Below are 21,097 nucleotides of genomic sequence, written 5' to 3'. Positions count from 1 at the left end.
GAACACAAATAACCATAGAAAAGAGGGAAGGCCAAGGTGCCATCAGAGGCCTGGAGTGAGGCGCTGCTACACCTCACCGTGAAGTCCGAGGTCTCTATACTGCCCAGGGTGGGGCCCTTCTCCACCATGAAGCTCAGGAGCCCGGTCAGGATGGTGGAGACAGACCACGCTGGGTTCCACGTGTCTGGGTGGAAATCCGTGATAGAGAGACACAGCCTGCAAGAAAGGTGCTCTATGAGCAGAAGTGCACTCCCTGTCAGCCATGGTTCAAAGCACTGCCCCCTGGAAGCTTACCTCGTGTTGCACTTAAACCTTCCATTGGGAGTTATCATGTAAATACTAGGAGGCTTAAAAGGAAATTCTCTGGGAAAAATTAGCTTTCCATGATAATAGCCACCTGTATTGAAACAGAAAGGAAAGAGCCCTGTCATCACCAAGCACAAGGAGACCTAGCCCCAGTCCCTCTCCATTGATTTCCACCACACGCAGTCGCCACTGCCCTGTCCCCGTCCTGGCTCACAGGTTCAGCACCACTGGCATTCTCCAGTGCCCAGGCTCCCCTAGCACCTTATCAGTCTGACCGAGCACCTCACCCTATTCCCCATCTCCAGAACACTCCCTGGGAACTCATGACCACTGTGAGCCCCACTATGGCTATGGCACACCTCTCTTCTCCTGGGACCATCCATGTTCCCCTGAGAGCAGAGTAGCTAGAAGAGAACATGCAGGTGTCTGCCAGCCTGCAGTGCCTCAGGAGCTGCACACAGCTCAATCCTCCCCTATTCCAGGTCCCGATCCAGCAATTCTCCGGCGCTTACAGTGCCCATTTCTTCCAGCCCAACCATTCAGAGGTTAGCAAACCCTTCCTAAAGAAAAGTACACTTGAACTGGGTGTGGTGGCCTAAACTTGTAATCCCAGCTACTTGAGAGGCTGAGATAGGAGAATCAAGAGTTAGAAGCCAGCCTGGGTAACTTAATGAGATCCCATCTTAAGATTTTGTTAAAAGGGGTGGAGCCTGGCACAGTGGTACACATTTGTCCCAGCTACTCAGGAGGCTGAGGCAGGACTGCTTGAGCCCAGGAGTTCTGGGCTGCAGTACAATGTATTAATCAGGTATCCAAGGTAAATTCAGCACCAATATGGTGCCTCATGGGAGCAGAGGACCATCAGGTTGTCTGAGAAGCAAGCAGACCCAGGTCAGAAATGGACATATTAAAAAAAAAAAAAAAAAAAGGTTGGGGTCTGGGAATGGATCTCAGTGGCAAAGCCCAGCATGCATGAAAATCTGGTCGACGGCGCACACCTGTAATCCCAGCAGCCTGGGAGGCTGAGGCAGGATCTCAAGTTCAAGGCCAGCCTCAGCAACTTAGCAAGGTCCTAAGCAAATCATAGAGCCCTTGTCTCTAAATAAAATATAAAAAAGGGCTGGGGATATGGCTCAGTGGTTAAGTGCCTCTGGGTTCAATCCCCAGTACCCATCCCGCCCCGCACGCCAAAAAAGAAAGAAAGCCTGGTTCAATCAAGTACTGAGGGGGGTGGGGGTGACAAAGAAAAAACACCTGAGCCCACACTCCTCCAATTTCTGCCAACTGTTCCCTCACTCTCATGTAAGCCCCTGGAGACCCATCTGCAGTGTTTTTCACCAAACCCTCTGCCTCCATGCTCACAAGTACACCCTGCTTAGGCTTTGGCCCTCACCATGGTGCACCAAGCCTGACCTCAAGCCTACCCACAGGTCCCCATGGCATCTCACCACTTCAGCAGCATGGTCTTAACAGGGATCACTACGGACTCTGTGTCCTTGAAGCCCTACAAGGCTTAGTTCCTCCCACATGTGGCTGCCCCTTATAACTCCCTCGATGGCTCCCCAGCAGCTCTCAACCCTGGACCTAGGGACTCCCTCCCTCCCCAAGCTCCAGAATGGTACACTGACCATCTACACCACACTGCCCCAAATGTACACATCCAAGATAGAAAACATTTCCCCCAAATGTCTACTACATCCCATCAGCTATTCTGACTAAAATCTGGGACCCCACTGTGCCCCTAATATTGCATCCACTCTATAAGCAAGGCCATTCTATAAGCAAGGCGCCCCCCTTCAATCAATCCAGAGCCCAACATGCCAGACAAGCTCTGCATCCCCTGCCTGTGACCCTTCACCATGACTTCAGGGCAACCTCAGCCCCGTCACTCCAGGCCTCATACCCCTCCCTCCCAGCTGCATTCAGGAGTTGGCTGGAGACGCCTGAGCAGAATGTGCACTGGACAGGACTCCCTGACAACACACACAGGGGTGTGTGTGACCATCAGGCTTGAGAAGTACTGGGCTCTTTCCCCTCTCCCAAACTCCCTGCTGCCCAGAGCATAGTCCCTCCTCAACAACCCTGGACACCCTTGTCCCCAAACAGCCACAGGTCTCCTGTGCTCCAATGCCATGCTGAGTAGGGTGCAGTGCCCCACCCAAGATATGAGCTGTACTTCTTTACTCTTTGCCACTCCACAAAGTGACAAGTGCCTGAGCATGGGATGTAGTGGCTTCCTCTCTGGGCACCGCCCTGGGGCCAGCATTCAAGGACAAGGGAACAGTTGTGGAGCCAACAGTGCAGGGACAACATGGGCAAGGGTCATCTGTGAGGCAAGCTCACCAAACTGGAGATCAGAGCACACACGTGCACACTCAAGAAGATCAACAAGAGAAAATCAAGAAATGAGCAAAAGCTTTCAACAGGCCCTTTTCCAAAGAGAAGGGAGGAGCAGCCAACATGTATGTGAAACTCCCTCAGCTCAGGGCTGATCAGGAACCATGTGACTGAGACAGCAAGGAAGAGGGCCATTTTTAGCTTAAAGAGGGTGGTAGTGATAGGCACCTTCCTGCCTTGTTGTGCACACAGACTTCCACTGGCTGGTGGTCCTGCTTTGTTATGTACTAAGGGCAAGAGAACCACACACATCAGCACTTGTCTGCAGAAGTGAAAAGTGGGCAGCACCCACCTGCCTTTCAAGAGAAGGGTCAGGTGAACGGACACTGGGCAAGAACCAAGCAGAGCAGGAACCTGTATGAGATGTGAACTAGTGCAAACTGAACAGCAAGCCACAGAACAGCACACACACTGAGCTCCTCACTATGGAAAAAAAAAAACAGAAGTATGCATTTCTCTGTGTACAAAAACATGTATTTTAAACTGCAGAAGATTAAACTGACAGTGTGGTTATTAGCATTTGCAGGAGCCCCAGGAGATTTCATCCTGGAAGTATGAGGAGGTACCAGAAGGGCACTTTCATCAAACTATCCAAAGAAGCCAGATCCTCCTTCAGAGATCAAAGTGCAGCTCCTTCAAGGACATAACTAGAGTCTATAAGAGCTCCTCCACCACCCCAGCCTGCCCTGCAGAAGCAGGGTGAACAAGCTTCCCCCAGGTCCATTAGGAGTGGGCCACGGTGAAGCTTGGCCAAGCCCTGGGGAAACAGACCCACACAGGGCACTGTCCAGAAGCCCCCACAGTGCCGACTCCACACCTGCATCAACACCCACTGGCCAGGCAGTGCAGCACTGCTCTGGCTCCCCACTTGGCTCCACACTGTCTCTCTCATCCGGGCACCTGGTCATCATTGCTGGAGCAGCAGAACAGGTCTGCAGACCTGTGGCTCTTCCACTTGACCGTGCTTTTAAAACGTGACTTTTAGCAACTCTAGGTCCTTTGCCTTTTCATGTAAATTTTATGATAAATCTATCTAAAACTCTGTTGGGACTTTGACAGGATTGTGTGAATTCCAGATTATTTAGTGAAAATTCTTTAGCAACACTTCCACAGGACTGTCAGCACGGGTGGGCCTGAAAGCGCCAGGAACAGGACTGCCACAGAGGAGCCCCGGGCAGGCAGGGTAGGCCAGAATATCAGGAAGTTAGAGCTCATAGTGCCAGGAAGGAATCAGTCAATGGTGTCAGATACCAGCACAGCCCCTGGCTGTGGCATCTCAGAGGGGCTCCTTCAAGACCCTGTGAGACTGGTGTCAGCAGAGGATGAGGTTGCAACTGCCAAAAGGGCTTAACACACTGACAGCCTGGGAACAGCCCCACAGAGAGCTGCACAGGGACAGGGGACTAGGAAGACTGGAGTGAAGGACCCCAGAATTGGGCAGGGCCATACAAAAATATGGAAGCACAATTGACAGGTTAGGGCAGGCAGGGATTTGGCTGACCCCAAGGCCCCACCCTAAATACCCTCTTCTCAAGCCTGCCTCTTCTCAAGCCCCGGTCCTCACCAGAGACAACCTTGGCTGGTCCTGTGGAGGGTGTGGGATTTGTTACAAAATTAATAAATGTTTACTATTTATTTGGAAAATATGAAAAGAAAAAGGACTAAAATAACTTACAGACCAGCATAATCCACTTGCTTGAGTTACCCACTGCTCATTCATTTTTGGTATATGTTCTTCAAGTTTGTTAGCAATACACATGTACTCCCTAAGTATTTCCATTGTATCTGGACCAACTCTTTTTAAGCCTTTCACCACATCTCTAGGGACTCTTGAGGGGACTTCTCAAATACATGGGCCACATCCTCCAGCTCATGCCACTGTACACAGCCTTGTCACAACATGCCCACCCTGCAGGAACGCCACTCTAGATGTGCTTCCCTGTGATCTTAGAACGGGACTCCTGGGCCAAAGGGAATCCACTGCAAGGCCAGCAAAACATCAGCCAAACCACCTTTGAGAGTTGTCTTTCAATTCTTAGCTACCCACAGCTCTCCCTTGACCATCCAAAGCAGCAGTTTTTTTCTTTCTTCTTTTGGTGCTAGGATCCAAATGAGGGCCACACTGCTGAACCACAGCCAGCCATAGCAGTGCTTCTCCAATTCCTCTCCACTCTTGGAGTCTTATGCAAAACCTCCATGTGCGGGCAGACAAAAGCCTACTACTCTGGTCATGTAGAGTCAGCCTCATGGCTGAGAAGCCAAGGAAATGCCCACCTTGACCAGTACTCTGCCCTGGGTATGCCTGCAGACCTGGTCCAAACCCAAGGCTGCCACAATTCTCCCCACAGGCTCCCAGAGACTTGCTGGCTGACAGCTCCTGCCTACTTTGTGAACAACCAAGGACCCTAAATGGTATCTGGTAACCTAAGGGGTCAGGCCACTGGGTGAGGCCTGGTAGCAGTTAGGAGAGCTAAGGAGTCAGGCAGGTCCTATGTCCTCCTGAAGCCACAAGAGAGGGCCCCATTTAGCTCAGAGATTGTTCTGAAGATCACACTGAAAATGCCTAGCAGTCTAGGCCTCTTTGAAGATACTGCCCCTGGCCTTAGAAACATAAAAATATGGTCACGTTTTACTGTTTATCCCAACCTGGTTTTCGCACCTCCAACTGTGCTAGAGGCTGGTAGAACATGAATGCTTACAGTCAGTCCCTGGAGACTTAGACACACCAGCAAAACCAAACTGCACACACACTTCTAGGGCTTGGAGGAATACCAGGAGACGTTCCAAGTAGGTGCACTTTAACCACTGTACATACAAACTAGAAGGCCTATCCTCTACAGAAATCGATGTTCAACAGGCAGGTCCATTCAAAAAACACTCACTCACCTTCGTAAGGGGTCATCTCAGGGCCGCGGACAACATAGTGCCTGGAAAAGAAGAGAAGAGAAAGTTACTTGGGTCTGGGCTGGAGCTGTAGCTCAGTGGTAGAGCTCTTGCCTAACACGTGTGAGGCACTGGGTTCGATCCTCAGCACCACATAAAAATAAATAAATAAAGGTATTGTGTCCCACAGCTCCAGGTCCTCAGCCACTTGTACTGCAGGCACTTCAGACACTTTGCAGCAGGAGCTCAGAGGCTGCACGATTGTTTCTTCCACAGAACTGGGAACTGAACCCAAGGAGCACCCAGGGACACTCTACCACTGAGCTACCTCCCCAGCCCTGACTTGAGACAATGTCTAAGTTGCTACGGATGGCCTTGACCTTGCACTCCTCCTGCCTCAGCCTCCTGAGTGGCTGGCATCACAGGCATGGCTACTGTGCACAGCAGAGGCTGCATGTTCCAAGTTCCCTGAAGCATTTCTGCTTCCATCAGGCAACAGACAAGGAGTTAGCCAACTATAATCAACTGAAGATTTTAAAACTTTAATCTTATAATACATTAAAATGTACTTGAGGGACTGAGGTTGTGGCTCAGTGATAGAGCGCTCGCCTAGCATGTACGAGGCCCTGGGTTAGAACCTCTGCACCATATAAAATTAAATAAAATAAAAGTATTGGGTCCAATGTACTTGATAATCCAATGATTGTATTACTGCCATTAAAGGATTCAGTTATTTAAAAACAGAAGCAGAAATATAGAATTTACATTTTTTTTATATCAATCACATCGGCTAGACAGGGCACAGCTGGTGATGTGAGACTAGCTTTCTGTGTTGCCCACCTGACATGGATGATCCTGAAGAAAAGGAAACTATCTCAGCACAACTTTCTTGAGCAAGAGGGACAACTTGTGATTGACTGCCCCAAAGCCACAGTACTCAAACAGAGCTCAACCCAAACCAGAAGTGCCAGTGAAGAGACTACATTCTCCCATGCAAATAAAACAGATGGTGGCTTTCGAAAGGCAGCAAGGTGTCTGGGCTTTACCAGTTCTCACACAAACCAACCAACCAGAAAATCATGAAGCAGGTGAAAGCAATCAGCAGCCAGCACCTGCTGACACTTGGGACTCCAGATACCTTTCACACCAGGACACGAGCACGTGGCATCAACAGCAATGAGGCCACTCGACCTGGGCTAGCTGCTAAGATTTACAGTGGTTTCTTGTATGCAAGGTTCCAGGACGTAATCCCCCATGTTGGGGACATCAAAGCCCACAACAGCTGCTCAAGCGCCTCCTATAAGATGGTAAAGTACTTGCACAGAACCAACACATACCTCCCCCGACACACACTTCAGATCATCTCTAGAGTCCTTACCATGTCTAAAACACTGCAAGTGCCTTGAGAATGGCTGTTATACTGTACTGTTTAGGAAATAATAACAAGGAAAAAAGTCTGTACACATTCAATACAGACACAACTTTTCTCATCTGAATATTTTCAAACTGTATTTGTTGGTTAAACCCATGAATATAGAACCTGCGGACACACAGGGCCGACTGTCACCTTATGTATGCCAGGGGACTAGGGACCAATCAAAGGGCTTAAAGCTAAGGACACAGTGCACCAGAAACATGGCCTAATTAGTACTGCTCCCAGGCACTGTGCCCAATCTGAGAAAACCAGGAAGTGCTGATGAGCACATCTCTCCTTGGAGCCAGCAGTCTACTATGCTTAGAGGGCAGGACCTACAGGCTTCAGCTCATTGTAATCCTTTTTTTTTCCCCCTAGTTGTAGTTGGACACAATACCTTTTTATTTATCTTTATGTGGTGCAGAGGATCGAACTCAGTGCCTCATATGTACTAGGCGAACACTCTATCGTTGAGCCACAGCCCTAAACCCCTCATCATAATCCTTGTCAGGAAAAGCCCAATAATTCTTCTCTCAGCAACAGGAGAGACGCCCATGGTGCCATACGAAGCTCTCACAGCAGGCTTGAGCCACCCGTCCTGGACGGTTCCCACCACCCCAACTGACAACATGGGCATAGATGGTATAGTTCACACTGAATCCTGCTCTCCTCCTAGGAATCTGGAATTTGAGTGGGTACCAGGCAGAGGGTGCCTATGTGACCAGCGCCCAATGAAAGCCTGGGTGCTGCATCTCTGAGGAGTCTCCCTGGTTGACATTCCATCTCTCATTGCCAGGAGTTCAGGGCATCCTGTATGCACACCCAGGAAAGGGACCTAGCTGCCATGCTCTTCCTACCCACCTCTTCCCTCTGCTGATTCTGCCATCTTTTCACTGTAATAAATCTAAATGATGGGCTGGGGATGTGGCTCAAGCGGTAGCGCGCTCGCCTGGCATGCGTGCGGCCCGGGTTCGATCCTCAGCACCACATACAAACAAAAGATGTTGTGTCTGCCGAGAACTAAAAAATAAATATTAAAAAAAAAATTCTCTCTCTCTCTCTCCTATCTTTAAAAAAAAAAAATCTAAATGATGAGTCCTCCTAGCACATCAAAAAAATCTAGGTGGTCCTGGGAACCCCTGATCCATAGATTCGTGTGGGGAAGGATTCCCATACAATAAGGATGTTCCCATGAATCAAGGAAGAGGTAAGCCACCATGGAACAGCCCCCATACCTGCCAGCTATGTCCTGGGAGCAGGGGAGCACTCCGGTGCCACTGGAAGCCACCCATGCTGAGGGGCTTGACCTCCCCAGCAGGAGCCCCACCTGCCAGTGCTAGGCCTCCTCGGTGATCCTGGGAGGGGATCCTGTGCAACCTGCATAATGCTTCTTTGTAACTCAGTTAAAATCTTTTTGCTTCAGATTTTTAAAAAAGTAAAGTATTTTTTGAAGACCAAGACAAAAGATCCAAACAAAGAGAAAGTGCTTTCTAACACCTCAGCCTTATATTTCACATCTCATAAAATTGCCAGCTGAGCTAGCCATGACATTTCAGTAGAGGTGTGTAGTTCCTTTTAATTCGGCCAAAGAGGTAATGGTGGGGGCTGGGATTGGTGCTCAGCGGTAGGGCACTCACCTAGCACGTGAAAGGCCCTGGGTTCAATCCTCAGCACCACATAAAAATAAATAAAAATAAAGATATTGTGTCCAACTACAACTAAAAGATCATTTTTTTTTAAAGTTTATTAAAAAGGGGGGGGTGTGGTATGGTGGAATGGATGCTTTCCACAGGCCCTCTGTCAGTCCAAAGATCAGGGGCACCTGGAGTGTCACAAATACTCCCAGGTAAATTCAAAAGCAAAGTACAGGAGAGTCTAGAAATACAGGCTCTCCTCCAAGAGCTGCCTGCAGGTACACATGATCATCAGGCATCCTGCACACCTGAAGCCTGCCCTGGGACCCCCCCAAGAAGAGTCTCTTTCTAGCTCCGGCCTAAGCCAAGCAGGACCCTGTAGTATCCCTGGCATGCCACCAGCTGGGAAGAAGACCAGAGTGTGTCCTCAGGTCTCTTGGTGTCCACTACAGCTAAGGGTGCAGCCATGCCCAGGAGCACCAGGCCCTCTAGTTGGGCTAGTGGAGAGCCCGTGTGGAGCAGCAGGGCACAGGGGTGGCACAGACAGTCTTACCATTCGAGAATATTGGAAGGGAGGGGCTCGGCGCAGATGTAAGGCACCGGGTCTTTCTTGATCCGAAGGTAGTCCTGCTTCAGTCGTTGGGTTGCTGTCGTTGGGGCTCTCTTGCTGCTGCTGCTGCTCATCTATTAAAAAAAGCACTCCTGTTTACAGAGAGAAGAGATACACACTGGCTCTCCCCACCTTCAGGCGCTTCAGCAGTCATGCACCTTGTATTCCTTTACACAGCGGGTCATCCTTCTGGGCCCCTAACCCTCATTCTCTTTCCGTCTGTTCCCCAACATGTACTACTGAGCACCCAACAGATGCAAAAGACAAGGAGAGCCATGAAGGCTCACGCCTGTCCTCTAAGAACTTATGTGAGTAAAGACAACTCACTTAACAGGTTGTAGGTAAATGTGGTGAAGCCAGCCTGGACTAGCTCCAAAGAGTAGCCAGGCACATCTTCCAACTCTTCTCAGCAAGGCCTCAATAATGGAGAGTATTCATATCAAGGAAAACTGGCAAGCATCACAGACCAGCCCCAAACTCCCACCCTATAAGTCTGTCAGTCCAAAGATCTAACATTTACCACTGGTCTAAGAGACAGGAAAAGAGAAGCTCTGAGGTTCAAGAGACGAGGACTTTGAAAAGATTCTGAAGCACGCACTGTTTAAGCGGGAAGGCATGCCTAGGGGACTGCACTGATCATTGTGTTGGATACCTAAGCACAGCAAAACATTGGGGGACAAGACTAGCTGGTGAGGCAAGGCAAGGACAGGTGGGCCAGGCTGCCAAGCAGAACCCCAGAAGGGTTTTAGATCCCAGCCTTAAGCAGATTGGGTCTTCTGTGGGAAATGTCACTCTGGAGCATGGGAAATGTCACTCTGGAGCATGGAACATACAGGATGGCATCTTTGTGCGTGGGGAACGAGGCCACACCATAACAGAGTGGATCATGGACCCTGGAACCCCTCAGTCATGCTCCTGAGGTGAGGAGGGGGCAGCAATGAGGTATACAAGGCTCCCTACTGACATAGACATCAGAACAGCTCTTATTCATTCTCTTTTCTACACTGGAGTTTCTCATAAATTAAGATAAAAATCTTTTTTTCAGCTAAAAATAAAGTGTGGTAACCACTGGCTCAAATATGACAGAGGGGATACATGGGGATACACCGGATGAAGAGGACAGGAAGAAGCAGGAGATGTGCTCGGATAGACTAGGAAAGGTTGGAGGTGGGCAGTCAGAGAGCCATGGCTATACCTTGTTACACTGCTCAGACTCGCCCCCTCTGTAGCCTCCTCCTCCTCCTGCCACCAACAAAAACTGCCACTGTGTCCCCAACTCATCTCTCCTGAGTGCTCACAGGTCAAAGACTTTAATAATAACCCCAGACACCAGAGGACATCAATAACAACCAGTGATCTCCATCCTAATCTCCCAGGGAGTACAAACCAGAAGTCAACCCAGGTTTGGGGATGTGCAGGTATGGTTCCCCCTGGAGGGCTGCGTGCTCCTTCACCCTCTTCAGGGTCTGCCTACATGTCATCTTATCTAGAGGTCTCCAGACTCTTGGTCCCTGGCCTGGCTGACTTTTCCAGAGCACCACCACCACAAACTATTGTATCTGCCTCCCCACCTGCTAGCTCCTCTGTACCCTCAGAGCCTGCAAAAGCAGGGCTCAGCCAAAGCACCCACTGCACTACTCCATGGACATGGCCTCAGCACAAATGCCCACCCAGCTTCCAATGGGGGTCCCCGATCCTTGTAACCCTTATTCACTCTTTTTCTGTTCCTACTACACTAATCCCAATGCTGGACCTCATTACTCTTCCTGTCAGTCACAAAGGTTCTAGTCTCCCCCATTTCAATCCATCTGAGGCACTTATGTCAATATTTTTGATCATCACCTCCCTACAAAGGTCCTTCGGTATTCCCCACAGCCAAGCAGACAAACACCAACAGATCCCCTGTCTGCCAATCCCTTGAAGTAGCCCAGACAGTTCTCCTACCTCTCAAGGCTCCTGATACAGCCTGACACACCCACCCATTCTCATGGCTGCTTCCCAGCCCAGTCTGAAGGACTGAAAATACACCCAGGCCCTACTCATTTCGTTCACCACATGCCCCTCACAAGCCCAGTTGCTCTAGACAAATGCACCACCCCATCCTTCACCATCAGCCTCCACAGCCCAAACCACACCCAGTAGAGGCCTTTTAGGCATCAGCAAAGGGGAGGACAGGCTCCATTGCTTGACCTTCCCCAAGAGTGTCAGCACCAAGAGAAGGGTAGAGTCCTTCTAGGAAAGGAATGCTTCCACATAGCGCTGTTCCCAGGCCTGGAATGGGATGCCCTAGAATAGAAAGCTTACTTCACACCAGCACCTGGTGAGAAACCTGACAATCCACAAGCAGGTCCACCACCCAAGATGGAAATGTTCGTTCCTGTGATTAACACTCCACCATGAACAAAATAATTCACTGCGTAGCTCAAATACAAACTCTGTCTAGACTCAGCTGAGTAGCTGGGTCAGACCCTTAATGACAGTGGTCAGCCATACAAAATGAACAAAGCAGATCCCGCCAAGTTAGTCACAAGAAAAACTTCTCTCTCAGACTTGCCTTTATTTATTCATTCATTCATTTTTGCAGTGTGGAGATGAGCTCAGGGCTTTGTGCATACTACGCAAGTGCTTTCCCCCTGAGCCCCGTACTTGCTTTTAGACGCATAAGTTTTAGTCATATTTATGATTCAACAACTCAGTTTCCCCAACTACCCTCCTCTGCCTCACTCAGGACAATGGTCTCCATCCCCTGGGACAGCAGGCAGCTGTCTCTCAATTCTCTCCACCAAAATAAGACAGGGCAAGGACAGGGCAAGTCCCACAAAGAAGTGGAAACACGAAAACATAGTAAGAAGTGTATGTGCTTCAGGCTCCCTTCCAACCAAGTTCCCACAAAGCATCCAGGTGTGTCACATGAAGGAAAGAGTGCACACAGAAAAAAACACAAATGTGGCACAAATTAAAATATAAATATATATATACACATACACAAAAACTGACAGCAAGCAACCTGAATCACCTTCGAGGCTGGGGGGGGTCACTATGCCAAGGTGGTGCCTGACCGATATCCATTTTCCCCATTCCTTTCTCCTCTAGACCTCTCTCACATGAGTGCATAAAACTCAGGTGATAGTGTGGCACGAGATCTTGGTCTGACTGAGCACATGACATACCCAGGCCCAGGACTTCCACACAGTTTTTCCAGACTGCTACATAAGCTGGAAAAGAAAATCCAGGGGTTGACGAAGACAGCCCCCCACCACCACGCAAGAACAACACTGCCTGAGAAAAGAGCTGCTGCAGAAGTCCACAAGGCCAAGTTGTGCAGATCACCAACTACAAGTTCTAGGCACCCAGATCTAACATGCCTGAAGTGTAGGAAGTGAACTTTTCAATTAGGTAAAACCCTGAAGTCCCTCTCTTCTAAAGCCATATTATACCAGACCACCTGGACTGAACAGAGCTCTGTACCATTGCCTACAAATAAATGTGCGAATTGTTCCATACTTATTAGCTGCCTGCCCACTGGGTTGTGTGCAGCCTTGCTGCTCTTTATCAGCCTTCTACCTGACTCTGAAGGAGTTACCCGCACACCTGCTAAGTGGTATTCACTGAGGCGGCGGCCGGAAGCTCACTGGTGGGGACGGTGCAGAGGTGGGCAGGGAGGCCGGGCACAGGGTGAGCGCTTGCTCACCAGGGTGGGCCCCAGGCCCACCCTCACGGCCGCACCTCCTGCTCCCCCACGCCCAGGGCACGATGCTGGCACGCTCTGCTGGGAGCTGCCAAGTAGTTGAGGTTCTAACTGTTGGGAGTGAAGCGGCGGCGGGCTCAACGACAGCCGCCCTGCAAGCTCACGACTCTCCAGACACGTTTACAAACCAACATCAACGCTAGCTCCGCCTCAAAGTACCCGCAAGCGTCCCCAACAGGAGGCCTCTTCACGGGAGACCCTGACGTCTGGTCAACCAAGTCGCCCAGCCGGACGGTGGACCACCCGCGGCCCGGACCCCGGGCGCCCCGCCGTAACCGACCTCGGCTCCGGGGCCCCGCGGGCGGCGGACGCGAACCGGGAAGGGCCGTGCGGTGACCCCGAGGCCCCGCGCCCCCCGTCCGGACCTGTGGCCGGCTCCGGCGGGGCGGACGAGCGGCCCGAGGCCACCGAGCAGCCCGCGCGCCCTCACCTCTCCCCGTCGCCGCACGTGGGCCGCCGCCGCGCTCAGGCTCGCCGTGGTCGAGGCCGGAGCAGGGTGCGGAAGAAAAGGGCCCACGCCGCAGAGCCGCACCGCGCCGGGACCGAGCGCACAGCACCCGCCGCAGCGCCGCCGCCGCCTCAGCTTCCAAGATGGCCGCTCGCGAGGCGGGCCCTGACCCCGTTTCCGCTTCCGGTACGCGGTTCGCCATAGCGACCACTCTAGGCAGCTTGGAGGACGGCGCCCGTATCTCTCTGTCACCCCCGCCCCGCTAGGTTTGGTCTCCGGCTTCCGAGATGAGCGACGGGCGCGTGCGCACTGGTGGACAGCGCCGTGGGGCTGGGCCGCGCCCCTGGGCCGCCAGAATCTTTCCTCCCGGCTCCTCCCAGGCGTCGCCCGGCGCGGACGCTGTCCCGCAGAAGACCAGGAGTCAGCGAGTGGCCGCCGGCCCCCACCACTCAGGGCGCTACCCTCCACACAGGCCCAGTTGGAGGGGAACCCCCGGCCCGGGGTCCAGACTAACTCCCGAGTGCCGCGTCCTCCGAGCCACCCTGCCAGTCAGCCCGGCCTCGCCCGCCCTAGCCCCTCCCGCGGGGCCCGCGAGGGCCACGGGCCAGCCCGCCCGCCCCGACCGCGGGGACTGCCGTCCTCATAAAAATAGCTCCAGTGTCTCCTGCCAGAGCTTCCCACCCAGCCCGTGAATGGGCTCTTTATGCCCATGGACACTGGGCCCAGGCTGGACTTCCGCTCCCACGGCCCCTCCCTGGCCCTGGGGCGCAGCTCGGTGGGGCAGGGGCGGCAGGTGGTGGGTTGGGGTGGAAGAAGGAGCAGGTGGGAAGGGGGCGAGGTTTAAAACCCACCCACGCCCACGCACAGGCCTGGTGACCTCCCCTGCGTAAGGAAAAGCGGGTCCAAAAGATAACTCCTGTGACTCCCGTTTTAGGATTCTGTTATGCTCTGTATGTCACTGTCACGCTCTCAATCAGACCCTCAATATGACTCGATGAAGGACTGTTTAAATTCACACAGCAGAGTGTTTACACAACATGGTTCCTCTCCAACGGCCCACACTGCCCTATCTCAAAGTGTGTACTTCTTGCTTTCTGTCAATAAAATCCTTCTGTGCCTCACTTTGACCGGTCCTGAAGTCCCTTCCTGTGATGTCAAGGGCCCTCACAGCCCAATTTGAGTCATTGAAGGCACGCTCCTGCTCCCAGCCCAGCTCCTCTTCAGTGTTCCCTTCTGCAGCCCCTGCAATGCTGGAAGACACAAGTTGATTCAATGTCAGCAACCCCCAGAGAGCCTGGGGCCCTTCACCTTTCCTTCCCGGCTGCTGGGAAGGAATATGGAAATGGCACCCTCACACAGGCCCAAAAGATCAGGACTAGGGCCTGAGAAACCCCAGGCCTGTGCTGAGTCTGGGGGCTGCACCAGCTGCATTAGTTAGTCCATCCTTGGGCTGGAAGAGAAACTTCAGCCCCAGGTTACATTGAGGAAATAGGCTCAGAGGTGGAGTGATCTGGGTAAGGCCATGAACCTGGTGAATGACAGAGCTGTGATCAGCACCAGCCCAGGCCAGTCCAGGGCCGGCTCTTCCCCAGCTTGACTTCCTTCTCCCAAGTTGTCACACCCCAGCCTCTGCCTGCTTCCAGAGCCATGGGACCAAGGACCTCAATGTGCCTTAGAGTCAAGGCTGTGCAATCTGGACCCAATGGGAGTAGGGCTCCCTTCCTCATCCCAACCCAAGTCCTTTGGGGTGAAATGTCAGGAACCCAGAGCTTGCCCTGATGAGGTGGCAGCAGGGCTGGAACCTACCCCTCCAACTGGGACCACGATGAAGCGCTGGCCATTTGGAAGGCAGAGACCACTGGTCAACCTGGGGAAATGCAGGCTCCCCTTGTAGAGACAGGACACGGGCTCCTGTCATCTTGCCTTCAGCCTTACACAACCACACTGTGGGTGCCCTCTCCTGTGCTGTGCTTTTAGTACGTGGTATATGGTTTTAGCATGTGACCTGTCATCTCAGTGTGGTTGGTGGTAACCTCAGCTTGGGAGAGGGTGAGGCCACCAGGTGCCTTCTGCAAACCCAGGACTGAGGTTGTTCTCACAATTAGTACCCCTACCAATGTTGAGCCCTTGTCTCAAGAAACATCTGTGTTCTGAGAGTGAGGCCCCACCCAGGGTCCCTCAGCCACAGACACCTATAGTCAGGGCTGGAGGCCTGAGCCAGGCAAGCGGGGATGAGCCGGCCTTCCTCCAGGCCTGGCAGGAGAGTGGGCCGGGAGGGGAGGGGCCCAAATCTCTGAGAGCCAGACAGAGGCTGAGGGGCCAGTGTGATAGAGGGTACCAGCCCAACAAGGGCCTCTCCTCTCCCCCTCCAAAAATGGCTCCCCCTCACCCCAGCCAGGGTCAGGGGCCCAGGCCTGCTCTGCATAGCTCAGGCTGAGAAAGATTTACCTGGCAGAGGGACCCCACATCTCTACCTCCTGGAGAATTCAGCTTCCAGTCCAGAGCAGGTATGGCTGCCCCTGCTGGCTGGGCCCCTCCCATGAAGCCCCACCCCACACCCAGCAGCTTGTTAAAGAGGCAGCTGCCCAGCCGTTCTAGAGCCACATCCTGCTCAAGCTCTGAAGCTATCACCATCTGGGTCACATACCACACCATTGATGAGGAATGGAGGCTCCTGCACAGGAAGTCCCCAGACTCAAGGTACTGAAGATGCTTGGCACGGGCTCCACTCCCTGCACTTGGCTCCTGGGGGTCAGGGCGGGCCCTTCGTGGCAATCAGGGTAGGTCATCTTTTGGGTGGACTTGGCCTGGAGCAAAGGACACCGCACACACTGTGGTGCTAAATAGAAGCCGAAGGAACACCACAGACACCGTCTGCACAGCACCTGGGGGAACGCCCCCAGTAGCGTGTGTCCCGGGGCCAATAACCATACAGAATACACACGATGCGAGCCATGTGTTGGCCACACTGTAAGCATGGAGCCAGGCAGGGCAGAGGGGTTGGCCTGGTCCTGTCTCTCACACACTCCGACATGAAGGACCAGGGCAGGAAGGGTGTGCAGCCATATGAAGCAGGGACCAGTTCATCCTCTGTTGTGTGGCCTGCTGACTGAGGGCTCCCATGCTGGGCAGCACTCTTGGTGAGTGTGAGCAGACGTGTGTGAGTGTAAGCACCTGTTTGTGCTTCAGGGCTACACCTGATCTCCTGCGGTGACAGAGGCCTCTGGCATCTGCAAGGGCACCTCTTGTGCCCACTTCTTGTGCCTCCAGTCCCCTCTCTGGAGTTCCCCCACCCTTCAGAACAGGGGTTTCTGTTTCTAAGAAAATTGGACCTTCCAGGCCTCCCATAACATGCAGTCCCCCTCCTGGCTTACCTGTGAGGGCTTGGCATGACCGCAGGATACTGGTGTGGCCACTGTAGGCACTCAGGACTGCAAGGCACATGGGGGCCTCCACCCCTGCTTCCAGGGACCCCAAAAGCTAGTTGGCTGGCCCTGACGCGCATGTTCCCAGAGCACACTGGAGCAGCCTGCTTGGGCACACCCAACAGGGCACAGGCAGGCTGGGTTGCAGCAGATACCAGCCCAAGCCTCGGCAGAGGGAGGGTGCTGGGCCCCAGCAGGCCATACCCAAGGCACAAGAAGTAATTCAGGCCAAGATGTGGACAGTCCTCAAAGTCTGTCAGGCTGGGCTGTGCCTCTGTGGCCAAGGGACATGAATGTCCATATATTCCAGAGACAGAGATCAGAGAGAGAACTGCCAGATCCTGGGTGGGGAGACCTGGCTGGACTGGGAGTGGGTGGTAGCTGCTGGTTGGGTCAGGCAGGGAGCCACCTGGGTGGCAGGCAGGGGCCTTCTGAGGTTCCCTTCTTGAACACAGGGTGGAACCACGGCCCAAGTGTCTGACGCAGGGCCTGGGCCCTGGAAGCACCGCCAGAGCTAGCTGGCCCTGCCATCGTTTGAGGAGGAAGGGGGTGGCTGGTGGAGCTGTGGGCCTCCTTCAGAGACCTGCTGGCCTCCTTCTGCTCCAATGCCACCAACATGGCCTGGTCGGCCTGGTCTGCTCCTGCTGGAACCATCTCCAGACTACCTCCTGGGGGCTGCTGCTTCTGGGCACCCTGGGGGTGCTCTGCTGGCAGCCTGGGCTCCTGCTGGAGCAGTACGGGCACCACCCAGTCATCATGACAGTGTCCATGCACTCGGAACGCAAGCTCTTCTTCCCTCAGTCACCCTGGGCGACGTGAACTCACCCCAGTGAGGACCTGAGGGGTGGGCTCCCTGTCTCTTCACATCCTGGGACTTCTCCCTGAGCACAGTCTCCTGAAGCCTGGCCCTGGGTGATGACCTCTGCTGTGCCCAGCCAGGACTTCCGAAGGGACACCCAGTCACTGGGAGCCCGGGGAAGAGGAGAGGAGGGGCTCTTCCAAAGGGCAATCTGAGCTGGCCTGCACGCTTGGGTTCCCCCAGGAGGGGGCAGGAACGAAGGGAGGTGGGGGCTGTGAGCATGCAGGAGGACGACGGGGAGCACTGGGGGAGGGCCAGGTGAGGGGTCTGATCTCAGCTCTGCAGCCCTGGGGAGAGCCCAGGTCCAGCTCCCAACTCAAAGTCCCTCTCCTGCATCCTGAAGTGGGGGAGGGGCTGAGTCCTCATGAGGTATAGAGATGCTGAGGCTGCAAGGTGCTGCCTGTTGGGGACCAGTGAGGGGCCCTCACAAGGGTCTCTCCAGGAATGCCCGAGGGGATCACATGGGGGGCCCTGGGACAGTGGCTCTGATACCATGTGCCCCCAAGCCGAGCCCTACTGCGTGCCATCTGGAGGTGCTGGACACTTTTGCCCAGGAGAACATCTACTCCCTATACAAGCACAACTTCACCAAGGGCAGCAATGTCCCCTCTGCCAGTGTTTCTGGCCCCAAGCCCCCCCCATCCAGCTCCATGGGATCCATCTGCCAGTGGCTGAGGCACCTGTACAGAGAGCACAAGGCGGGCTTCAGACTGGTGTGGGGGTGCTGGCATGCTGCCCGAGGAGAGTGCTCCTGGTCATGGGTAGGTGAGGAGTTGTGTCTGAACTGACTCCCCACCTTCCAGTGCAACAGCAGCGGAGGTGACTGCTTCTACCGCACCGCCTTGTCAGGAGTGGTACCGCTTCCACTACACAGACGTCCTGGCCCTACTGCCCACTGCCTGGGAGGATGGCCAGCACACCCATGGTGGCCATATCATCTTGTCTTGCCACTATGACAGCAAGGACTGCCAGGTCTGGTGAGCAGGGCAGGGCTACTGCTGTCCTTTGTCCCACCCGGTGGAGTGCAGTTCTATCCTGGGGTCTGGCTGGCTAGACACCTAGGCTGCCCAGGGCTAGCTGCAAACAAGGCAGGCATGGCCCCTCAGCATCCTGGGTGGGGAGGCAGGCCACAGGCAGGCATGACCTGAGCCGGCCCCAGGTTCCAGGCACTTCCAGATGTCCCACCACCCTACCAATGGCCGCTGCCACACCTTGAAGGGTGTGTGGGCTGCACAGCACGCAGGTATCACCCACAATGAGTGCCAGTCCCTGGTGGACATGTGGCCGTGATGGTGCAGGAGGGACGGGGGCTCACACCTCCCTCTCAGCTTCACCAGGTATCAGTCTGGTCCTCAGGACTGAGCTGCAGCAGTATCTCACGCTGCTGTCCACCGAGGCTGGTGTCAAGGTTATGGTTCATGGGCACAACCACACGCTCTTATTAGAGCACCAGGATTTCAGTATCCAGCCAGGGATGGAGACCACAGTTGACATCCAAGAGGCGGGCGTGCTTGGGGACCCTCTGGGCCCACCACCCTGGGGGCCTGGGGGGCAGGGTCGGCAGAACTAAAACCCCTCCCCGCTGGACGTGGTCCGCAGAGGGCGTGGGCCTGCCGCTATTGTACAACGCCTCCTACACCAGGCTGGTGAGTGTGGGCGGGCTGGCAAGGTCCGGGAGCTGAGAGTGGTCCCTGCGCAGACAGGGCCTCCGCTCCAACTCTGCTGCTCTCCAGTCCTGCCTTCCTTCCAGAAACTGATAGTGGAGACCTGCCCCTGCGCCTACCACCTCTACCCACTGCCTGCGGGGGCTCAGTCCTGCAGCCACGCAGCACCCAGTCTGGGTTGAGCCCCGCCCTCCTCCCCTGCAGAGGGTGGCTGGATGGGGGGCTCCTAACCATGGTGGCTCCTAACCAGCCCCCACGACCCCTCTCCAGGTCACTGCTTCTACCACCTCCTCCAGGACCTGGAAACATACTAGCTGGCATGCGCCTCCTGCTGTCCCAGGTCCTGCAGGTGAGTTGGGAGATGGGGCCCAGGGTCAGGGGTCACTGCCCTAGGCTGCTGCATGGTGTGACCACTGGCCTGTTTCTCCCAGAGAGTCTTCATACAAGCTCTCTGCGGGGACCTCTAGGTGGCCTTCAGCCAAGTCTGTTGTGAGTGGCCAGGGCATGGTGGGGACGGGTTCAGCAGGCTCCTGGGTAGTCCCTGCCGTCACACCTGCCTGCAGTGCCCTCTGGAGAGGGGAGCAGTCGCTGTGCTTGGCAAGTGGGGCCTGTACAGCCGCAGGTGAGTGCAACCCTTCCTCCAGGGGGTGTCCTGGCTGAGCCTCTCCCGGGTGAGCCCCTCACAGCTGTTTCCACTCCAGCAGCAGTGTGGCCAAGGTGAATATCTTCTACCAGGAACTCAACTACCAAACGGTGGGTGAGGCACCCGTGTACCCTGTGAGTGACCTGAGATCCAGGGCTTGGGCTGGGGGAAGGCAGGGCAGCATCTGGCCACTCCCACTGGTGGCCACCACAGTGCAGCCCTGCTCAGAGGTTCCCAGGTGCGGGAGGCCCCCAAACCCCACTCATTGTCACCCACCCGCAGATTCCCCAGCTGCTCTCAGCCAGGGGCAGCCTCTGGAGCCCGTGGTTTGGCTCATCAGTCCTCTCTGTTCTTGAACTGCTGGAGTTGTTGCTGGATACCACGGCCCTAGCCTTCCTGCTGGGCCTCTATTGGCTCTGCAGAGCATGGGTGTCCCAGCCTGGTGCCATACCAGTCCTGAAGCCCGGGGACTGCAGGCATACCTGCAGAGTTCCAGAGGGAACCGCTGTGTTTCACTTTTACAGAGAGTCCCAGGAGCACTGGAAGGAGTTTTGGCAGAAGAGATAGGCTGAGCTCTTGTCCCTTGACCCTCCTGACACCTGAACCAGCCCTGGGGCATCTGACCCCTAGGCCTGACCCTATGGGATAGTGGGCTTCCCTGGACATCCAAGATGGGCGAGACTGGCCCACCTGGTTGGGTCCACCCAACAGTTCACAAAGACTTGAGTCTGTGGGCATGCAGATACATCAGGGCTTCTCTTTGCCCACCCACCAGTGATTTCTTGGGTCTGGAGCAGGTCGAGGGCAGAGAGGAGGGGAGGTCCCCTCCTATCTAGATTCCTGAGTTCCGGGTATGATTGTGTGCATGCTTGTGTGGGGGCAGAAGTGCCTTTCCATAGTGGTGCATCTGGCGTCCTGTCTGTGCACTTCTGGGTGTCTACATCTGTGTGTAGGTGTGTGTGCATGTCAGGCAGAGCCTGCCTCGGCTTCAGGGCAGCCTCTGGCCAGGCAGGAAGCAGGGCAGGACCAAGGCAAGGTTTGTAATAAAATCAGTGATTCACAGTGG

General features: G+C 54.3%; 2 protein-coding genes across 4 annotated transcripts in view; one reads left to right on the top strand and one right to left on the bottom strand.

Moving 5' to 3' along the window:
- LOC308655252 (ubiquitin-conjugating enzyme E2 J2) overlaps positions 1-14,082 on the bottom strand; it is a 39,987-nt gene extending 25,905 nt beyond the window's left edge. Inside the window, exons 1-5 of one of the 3 annotated variants that reach the window (XM_081305210.1) lie at positions 13,423-14,082; positions 9,188-9,318; positions 5,590-5,630; positions 295-397; positions 78-216 (exon numbers count right to left, since the gene is read on the bottom strand). In XM_081305210.1, coding sequence (XP_081161336.1) covers positions 78-216; positions 295-397; positions 5,590-5,630; positions 9,188-9,318 — 414 coding nt within the window. In that variant the 5' untranslated portion in view covers positions 13,423-14,082. Of the gene's footprint in view, positions 1-77; positions 217-294; positions 398-5,589; positions 5,631-6,964; positions 7,012-9,187; positions 9,319-13,422 lie in introns of those variants that run through there. The other 2 variants (XM_081305214.1, XM_081305211.1) reach the window with 2 other exon arrangements.
- SCNN1D (sodium channel epithelial 1 subunit delta) lies at positions 13,728-20,598 on the top strand (the record flags this gene model as incomplete). Its single annotated transcript, XM_081305657.1, is given in 14 exon segments — positions 13,728-13,860; positions 17,408-17,476; positions 17,479-17,651; positions 17,654-17,694; positions 17,908-17,982; positions 18,167-18,406; positions 18,528-18,701; positions 18,891-18,967; positions 19,062-19,233; positions 19,324-19,569; positions 19,659-19,737; positions 19,952-20,010; positions 20,090-20,165; positions 20,314-20,598. Coding segments are annotated over 14 exon segments (1,899 nt in total).
- Between the last annotated feature and the right edge of the window lie 499 nt (positions 20,599-21,097).

Source organism: Spermophilus citellus (genome assembly GCF_964194105.1).
Source record: "Spermophilus citellus genome assembly, chromosome: 9".
Classification (NCBI taxonomy): domain Eukaryota; kingdom Metazoa; phylum Chordata; class Mammalia; order Rodentia; family Sciuridae; genus Spermophilus; species Spermophilus citellus.
This window is presented reverse-complemented; position numbering and strand designations above follow the sequence as displayed.